Source organism: Harpegnathos saltator, unplaced genomic scaffold, assembly GCF_003227715.2.
Source record: "Harpegnathos saltator strain DR-91 unplaced genomic scaffold, Hsal_v8.6 scaffold354, whole genome shotgun sequence".
NCBI classification, from domain to species: domain Eukaryota; kingdom Metazoa; phylum Arthropoda; class Insecta; order Hymenoptera; family Formicidae; genus Harpegnathos; species Harpegnathos saltator.
Genome location: NW_020230155.1, coordinates 992,039 through 1,001,414, shown reverse-complemented (window position 1 = coordinate 1,001,414; position 9,376 = coordinate 992,039). Strand labels below are relative to the sequence as shown.

Sequence of the window (9,376 nt, the reverse complement as noted above, 5' to 3'; positions counted from 1 at the left end):
CTCTCTCCCACCCTCCCTCCCTCCCCCCTCTCCCTCTCACCCTCTCTCCCACCCTCCTCCCTCCCTCCCTCTCTCCCTCTCACCCTCTCTCTCGCCCTCTCTCTCGCTCCTTCTCTCCCTCTCTCACCCTCTCTCCCTCTCCCCCCTCTCCCCTCTCTCTCCCTCTCCCCCTCTCCGTCCCTCCTCCTCTATCTTCCTCCCGCTCCCGCTCCCTCTCCCTCTCCCCCCTCTTTCTCCCCCCCTCTCTCTCCCTCTCTCTCTCTCCCCTCTCTCTCTCTCCCCCTCTCTCTCTCTCTCTCTCTCTCTCTCCTCCTCTCTCTCTCTCTCTCTCTCTCTCTCGTTTTTTTTGTCGCAATATGGGTAAAAATCAATATTTCAAGAATCCGTCAAACAGCAGTCGAACGATGTAAAATAATGAAAACGGAATGATTTGCTTTACGAAGCGTTAAATTCGCACGTGATTGACTCTCTCGATATCGGCCATTTGATGTGCGATAATTTGCAATAGGATGCAAACAATGCATCATGTACACTATTGAATCGCGCAATTCTCGTCGGTCGGAGGCATGGTATTTGGAAAAATCGTTCCCCTGTCGCTGTGTAAAACAACAAAAGGATAAACTTTCGAGGTGTCCTAAATTCTCTACGCGTTTCCGCCTCTCGATTGCCATCGCTCGATTATACGATAATATATGGTGAGCCGTGTGTAATGGAGCGCTCTCCGCGAGCAAGTGTAAAATTTTCATGAATGGCGCTGTACCGTGGCAAAGAAATGTTCCCCGAATCCATTTTGCGGATGTAATAACCTTGGCACGACTTCCGACGTGATCTTTATTTACGTCCTGAGGAATACCGAGTCTTGCACTTACCACAATTCAAATCCTGATAAGAATTGTGTGGGAACCAGCCATAAGAAGCTTCAGTTCCCATATGTAAGGGTCTGGAATTAATGTTCTCCATGCGAGACTCCTCTGTGCACGTGTGTGTACGGGTACGTACATGTATGCGTGTGTACGCTCGGGTTTTATCGACGAAACTATTTACATAGTCCCTCGCAGTCAAAGATAATTCGTCGCTCAACTGTTTGTACACGCGTTTCAGTCTCGTTCTATGATACGTAATTAAGTAATTATTTAGAGTTTCGGAAAATCAATTCTAATGATCATAACGTTAACATATGTTGTTGAGGTCATCCTCTTGAATAACCTTCAAAAGTTTTAGCCATCGCTCATTGTTTATTAAAAAGTTATTAGCAAAAAAAGTTTCATAAATAGAGCCTATCTTTTCAACATAGTGTACGTTTTTCAGAAAATATTAAACAGTACATATGAGCGGATGGAGAGGCGGAAAGACCCCTTTTCCAAAAAAACTAACCTAATCTAACCTAATCTAACCTCATTTACACATCTTTTCATATGGTTGGACGTTATTGAAAAAGTCTCCTTAAACTTACGACACCTAACCATATATAAAGATGTAGGTATAAGTTGGGTTATGTTAGGTCAATTTTTTCCGAGGAAATGCAGGGGGAGGGACTGATATGTTTAACATTTTTTTTTAATGTATACTGTGTCGTAAAAATAGGCTCTATGTACGAGACTTATTTTGTCAATCACTTTTTAATAAACAATGAACGGTAATGAAACAATGGCTACAACCTACGATAAGTTACTTAGAAAGATGACCTCAACAACATACGTCAAGGTCGAAGTGATTGGAGCTGCTCCAATCCCTTTCCCTTAAACTAAACAATTACACGTAATTATATCAATTATCTCACTTGATTATTGGATTCCGCGATATACGAGTAAATATATCTTTCGCTCTCGCTCTGCCGCCTATCGCGGTTAAAGCGCTATCTCCCTTATATTTTTCTTTGATAATCGATAAACTGGAGACGATACCGTTATGTAAAAATAGGGGGATTTTTTATATTCTCATTTTCATGGAAAAGAATATAATGAGGTCTTTGATGTCACAGTAATAAGTGGACATAGTGGTTCGACTCCTTTTTCGGTACTTCTGTGGTTGGATAACAGTGGGAATATTTAAGATAGTGTTCTCTCGACTCCTTTTTGCGCGGCTGCATTCAGAATCCACGGTCCATATTCATGGGAGACGATACTTTATTCGTCGATGGGGGTTTCCACGATGATCGTAGCTAGCTGAAATTCATTCCCTAGGGTAAAATCATGCGAATCGCGACGTCCGGACGCGTCAGCGATTCCTTTCTTTCGTTTCATGCTCGCTCTGCACCGTAAAACCGCCCGATCTTCTACAAGGAACGCGAAATAAAATGCGCCGTGGGACCGTAACTGCAGAATTCCGTGCGAATGGTCGCGTATGAAACTTAAAAAGGTCTCGCCTAGTGGAAGATAAAACGTTATTGTTAAGCCGCAGCTTGAACGTGGACGAGGAACGTATGAAGATGTCTGGACATCAACCAGTTTTAATCGGGAGGTGACCAGAACCTCTTATCTTTCCAACTTTAGATTTTATTCTCCCGTATTTCAACAAGCGAGTCGGGATCGTTTATTGATTAATCAGGATAAAATATTCTCACGTGATCGCAGAAAGTTACGAAGAGAATCTGTCGTTTATTCATGATATGTAAAATCGAATTTCTGGTCTCGTCCAAAAATATACAAGGCTGCGAAAAATTCATTTGCACACGTCTCAACTCCGACCACCTTGGTTGTTCCCTATTCGGTCCGTCTACGCAATATATAATGAAGAACACTTTACATTTTGATTCTTGCGCTCTGTATTATGCTCAGAGGAATTCGTGCGATATGTCGGCAAAGTCTCAAGTTATATAAATTTATCCCGTTTATCCGCTTCGCTATTCATGAATTCAATTATCCGCTATATTTCTCAAGGATATACGGATGCCGTATGTTTAACAATTTTACAATTTGGTTTATGTCGCGGCGCTTTCATTACGTCGCTGGCAAAGACGGAACGATGCCACGCAGATAATGAGAATTTCTCGAAAGCGCCGGGAAGAAACCAGTGCGTGCATTTTTCATCGTTTCGTCAAGAGATACGAACAAGACGCCGTCAGTTGTAAAGAAATGTACTCGTACTTGATACTTCGTGATTTCAGAGAGATTGAGCGTATTGATAAAGACAGAAGGATTTCGAAGAACTGAGAATGTAAGAATATTATTTTCGCGGAGGTATATGGAAATTATTACGACGTAATGTCGTAGGTACGCGAGGTGATCCGCGCGTAATTAGTCATTATTACTTTCACACAGTCCTCCGGAATAACATTGCTTCGACGAACCAAGATATAATTTACCGCGGATTTGGTCGGTGCGAAGAAGTGTCTGAAAATGTGGACGTTATCATCCTTCGTTATCGCGCTCGGCCGATTTATGCGGCGTGAATGTTCGTGTCTTGGTTATACATAGTATTTTTTTTCTTGCCCTGTGAACGCTTGCGGACTCGCATCGTGGCGTTTAAATTCGCATTCTTGTACCTTTGTTCCGACTTTCGTGGGCGGTGTCGCAATGTAAATGCGTGAGCGGAATGCAAAGTTTGTCTGCCCTGCGGCGAAAGCGCGCGTAAGGGGGTGCACGAATGCTAACGACACGAGGGCGAGGTGCAACGAGCTAGTTCTTTACGGTCGTTGATGAAATTCGGATGATGAAAATAGAATTTTACGTTAATTTTATCGCTCAGAGTATCGCGAATGCCAATGTATTATCTCTCGATTGAAACCAGAAATCGAATTAGGAGGAACCTTTATTCAATGCCAAGATGTTCCTTTCAAGCCGTTGGAGACGGAAACTTTTCATTTAATTCCAACTCGCAGATACGTCTTCACAAAAGTTCTTCATAAAAGTTTATTTAGAAATCTGATAATCGCAACAATTAATGTTATAAATAACGAGAAAATAGAAGATAAAATCGAGACTTGCATGCAACATTTGCTGACTGTTGAGAAACTGATAAGTGCGTTGTCCGACACAAATAAATAAATGTGCAAATTGGATCCACATCAGCAAACAGTAATTAATGCCGTCACAAATTTTGACGTAGGTAGTTCAGCATCGTTCCTTCGTACGGTCATTGATTGACGAAGGGTTACCATTACACTTGTTCGGCTTTAAGCTGCTTCAGCCTCACGGTATCTTACTTCCCGAGATGTCGATAAGTGTCGATAAACTCCCGCCGCAATATGAAACTTTAGCCCAAGTATCAGGTCCTCGATGTATCGATGTAGCTATTTACAAATCCCGAATACTTCGCTAATCTCTGGATTAATCCATTGAATTTATCCTTATTATCTGTTAATCTATGAATTATTAGAGAATGAATTTTAAATACCGATACCCGACTGGCTAAGAATTACATTTTTTATATCATTCTTCGGACTTGTACGCGTTTTAAAGAATAACGGGGAAATCTATTCGCTTCTCAAATGCATACTAAATATCGCATAAATATAAATAAGATTACACGAATAAATATTGATCTCTAAAACATCGTGAAGTTTAAATGCGATACAACGGGAAATTAAATATAACTGTGCTATGAATGCAACAGATATAAGTCAATATTCAACTTACTAACGTCAGCAATAAAATTGTTGGAAAATTATTAAATTTTACAAACTATAAATTCGCAACTCGGTTTCGTTATTTGCGACATAATAGAATGCATGAACAGACGGAGAGGAGAGAGAGAGAGAGAGAGAGAGAGAGAGTAAGAAATTAAGAGAGAATGAGATAGAGAGAGATAGAGAGACAGGAAGAGAGCGGAATTAAAGCTGAACAAAAAGAGAAAATAAGGCAAACACAGAAGAAAAGCCGTAATAAAAACCGGTAGTCTAAAAAAAGAAAGAAAGACAAAAGGAGTGATTTATTCAAGAAAGATAAACTGCAAGACCTAATGGTAGAGAGGAGTGGAGAAAAGAGTGAAAAAGTGAGATGTACTGGGGAAAAGAGACAGACACAGCAAGCGACGAAGAAGTAAGGAAAGAGAATGTGAGCAAGATAGAGACTAGAGAGAGCTAGAGGCGAAAACTGCGAGGAAGAGACAGAGGAAGAGAGAACACGAACTTATATATTCGCGAAAAGTAGTCCAGAACTTTGGATCAGGGAAGCTATAGGAACGATAGGGTAGGTAGGTAGATGGGGTAGGTCTGGGCTCGCAGTCCTAAGAAGATAAATGTTCCTCAAGTACCGACAAAGAGAAAGATAGACAGAGAGGGAAAGAGAGATAAAGGATACAAGAGAAACAAACAGCAAGGGAGAGAGAGAGAGAGAGAGAGAGAGAGAGAGAGAGAGAGAGAGAGAGAGAGAGAGAAAGAGAGAGAGAGGAGGGTAGGGAGGGAAGGAGTGAGAGAGAGAGAGAGAGAGAGAGAGAGAGAGAGTGAGTGAGAGTGGGAAGGAGGGAGGGAGGGAAAGGGAAAGAGAGAGTGAGAGAAAGAAAGAGAAAGAGAGAGATAGACTTTCCTGCGTTATCCCGCTCCCATTTCTTGTATTTTTCCCGAAGCGAGGCGATGCGACGTCGACGGGACGAGGAAAATCGTACCGACTGACTCGCGCGACTTCTGACTGACTCCTGATTGTAATTGGGCAGGGCTGGTAAGTGGCGGTTACCACGAGAAGCGGCTGCTGAACGACCTGCTGGACGCGTACAACGTGCTGGAGCGGCCGGTGGGCAACGAGTCCGATCCCCTCGTGCTGAGCTTCGGCCTCACGCTCATGCAAATAATCGACGTCGTAAGTGTGCTCAACTATTTTCCTCAGCTAGCTTCACCCAGATCGCTGTCGCGCCAATTCTCTCACGGGCCTTCGGCGTTCAGCTTTCAGAGACTCGTCACGCGCGTGTGTCCCTTATAGATAGATATATTTAACCTAATTCTTCTTTTTTCCCTCTATTATCATGTTTGCTCGATATTTTCACCGATGCGATGCGTATCGGGGATTTTAATTAGCCGCTTGACGACGAGTCAGAGTAATTCTGAGCTGAAATTTGCTTAAATGATACGTCGCGAATAAAAAGAGAAGGAAGGGAAGACTTGATGTTTCCTTCATTCAAGAAAAAGAGCAATTATATCTAACGCAATTTTTTCGAAACAGCGGTTTTACAGCCCGAAATCATGTTCCTATCGCAATTAGAAATTACTAAATTCATTCTAGGTTGCTTTACATGAATAAGAAATTTCATCGTTGCCGTAACGAGAAAGCTTAGAACATTGCTTCGGTAATTACACTGCATCTCCTCGTTCTCGTAGGACCTGTTGAGAAATAACGTGGTTCATTAAATATGCATCCTGTACATGACAGTCTTACGCAGATACACGTCAGCCTGCTGACGTGCACGCGCGTACGTTCTCCGAAACAACATGTTCACGTTAGTAAGTGACGTCTGAGTGAACAAGGTGCAGTCACCGATATCGCGCAATTCGCGAACATTTGCGTGCAGCTGTAACACATCGCACCCAGCAGTGGGCAAAAGTGCCTGCGAATTCCAAAGTTGCGGCCCCGAGTTGGCGGCAAATGAATCGCGCTCACCGATCAACGTCGCGGATCGGCGCTCGGCGTTTGCTCGAGAAAGTTCTGTAGATGCTATCAATTAAAGTAAATAGCGTTGAAGATCGTCTCCCAGAAAATAGTCAGACTCGATCACTCGTGATAATAACACAATTACATTACACGGTCACTGGGAGATTTATTTAATCATAAGTAGTAGAGATGAGCGAACTATTCGAATTCGCATCGAATCGAATCTAATATAATTCGATTCGATTCGAATCCGAATAATATGAATAGGAATCAAATACATTATCGTTTCGAGCGTGCATCAGCTACAAAACGGGCCATCTGGGCGTGTATGTTTGAACCCTTAACTTGTAATTAACTTAACTTATAATTAATAACTTAATTATAAATTACTTTAAATATTTAAATACGTATTTTACTTGAAGATGATATTACAATATCAATATTCCCTTTCATATTAAAATCTTTCATCATTATTTGCATGTTTAATGGTCATGTTAAATTTTTTAATGATTCGATTCGATTTCATTCGCTTCGATTCGAATTCGAATGAAATTTTATAGATTCGATTCGATTTGAATTCGAATTTAAAAAATGAGATTCGATTCGATTCGATTCTATTCGACATAAAAATTCTTGATTCGCACATTTCTAATAAGTAGAAACACGCCCGTTTCTCCGTTAAATCTTCTCTCTACCGAAAATTATGTTTTTATAATTGGTCGCTGAAATAAAGACGAGCAATTTCACAAGGTTTTATGTAGCGCACGTCACGGATGTCGCAATATATCCGTAACATACCGCGAAATTATCAGCCTATTTTTCTCGCGTTGCTTCTCTCACACGTTTCATCGTTATACAGATATACACAGCTGTTCAACGAGCGCTTAGTTCGCTAATACAGGACGAATCACTATCCCTTTCGTTAATCTCTCCATTTCCGGGCTCTGCGCTGATTCGTGGTGGCGAGGGGTCAAACGACCAAGTTAAAGCACGACTTCCCCCCGAAGAGGCAACACGACTCAGTCCCATCTCGTGCGCGAAACAGGAAGCTTTTAATTTCCGAAATCCGTATTGTCGGCTGGCGCCGTGTCGGCCAGTTTCCATATACCGCCTCTCTGGGCTATCGTCCCCCTTTTCGGTCGCGAAGAGGCAATATCGTCGGTTTCGCGGTGCACGCGTGGCCCCGAATATAAATAGCGTGTGTACGTATACGTGCGAGAGCGTACACCAGCTATCCACGCGTCTTGTACCGCTGTTTATCTCTGACGTTACACCGCGCAATTTTCGACACAGCGCCGGGGGATGCGCGATGAGTTCTCATGAGGCAAGGATATCGAGTGTGAGACTTTGCAGAAATGCATCATGCGAACGCGCCACGGTGATCACGCTCGTCGGATCTAGTAATTAGGTTCCGGCACGGACTACGTTGTAACTATTTGTTACGCAAAATTCCAAGAATTATTTTATTACTGAGAGACGAGAACCGTTCTTTCAGGGAAATTCTTTTTTGTTTACCTGTCTCGATAATATTCGCGCGTAATTATTAGCGAGTTTGCAGAATAATTTATTGACACTTTTAACTGTGTCTATTTTATTCATATAACAACGAAATAAAATATATCGTTTTCCGCCGGCATTTTTTGCCAGCTTTCACGCGATTGTCTGATAACATGTCTGAAATTTATTTTCTTTTTCGCAAACCCTTAACGTTTATCGGGTCGCGCCGAAGTCGCGCTGATTATATCCTGCCCTTTGACCAGCGCATCACGCCGTCCATCTTGCGTTATCGATACAATTTTTCGCAGTTATTAGCAACCGTTTCGAGTCGCCGCACGTTTGAGCGCCTCGACAGCATGGCGTGGCAATTATTAAAATACGTAACGTCCTTATGTGATTCAAGAGACACCCGCATCGTGGAATACCAAGTAGCGCAAGACTCCAATAACTTCGGTGCATCCGTGATACGAGAATGAAAGATATTTATCTTCCGTTGCTTCTGGAACTTTCGTTAGTGACGGAGAGAAAATTAACGGCATGTCAAAGTATCTCAGCGCGATTAATTCGACGTCAATATTAATTTATCGTGCAGTCGCATATATTATCCGTTATAGTATCTGTAACAATCGGGGCATCTGATATATAGAGCGTGCGTCACTCATATGTATCGAATTTGTAGGTCAAACTAAACGTGTGTTTACATGTAAATTGTCGCACGTGCGTGTCTAACTGCTGAAAATCAGTCGTCGTTCGTCTTGCATCGTATTTAGTAATTTCCGAAAGACAGGTGTTTATACAAATTTCCCACATTAGTCAACAAGATTATTTAACATTTGTTCGCATCGTCAGGAAAGCTATAATCAGCCTCGTACTCCTGTCAATATCTCTCACTTTACTCCAAGTTCAAGTACAATAACTTTTTAACACATTCTTTCCTTTCTTCACTCTTTCAAAAGTAATCTAGTTTTTAATCCAACCAACTTTAGCCCGGCTCAGTTTTGGTGTTCAAGTTTTCAGTTTAAGTTATTTTAATTTGATTTTAACGTAACTTACATAAGTCGTCTGTATGGTCGACTTGCAAAAAGTTTGATAACGCAGCAGCATCCATAACGCAGAAATTAGGGAAGTCATCGCAAATCTCGGTACTTCTCTTTTGACGTTCTTACACCCACGAGAAAGAAAAACAGAAGATAGTCTCGCGAAAGGGATCATTAAATCGCAGTTTAAATTCAAAGTTATCGAGATCGCCTGCCTACAAAATCAGCTCGTATATTCATGTTGCACGTACCGCATCTAGATTGTACGTCGCTGCATGCACGTTGCTGCCATCTGCACCCCGTGCACACTCATGCACACGT

General features: G+C 42.0%; 1 protein-coding gene across 1 annotated transcript in view; it reads left to right on the top strand.

Moving 5' to 3' along the window:
* The first annotated feature begins 5,432 nt into the window (after positions 1 to 5,432).
* The window catches only part of nAChRa7 (nicotinic acetylcholine receptor alpha7 subunit), a 250,833-nt gene continuing 246,889 nt past the window's right edge, over positions 5,433 to 9,376 (top strand). Inside the window, exon 1 of the mRNA XM_011149256.2 lies at positions 5,433 to 5,735. Within this exon, the coding sequence (XP_011147558.2) occupies positions 5,718 to 5,735 (18 nt within the window). The 5' untranslated portion in view covers positions 5,433 to 5,717. The remainder of the gene's footprint in view (positions 5,736 to 9,376) is intronic.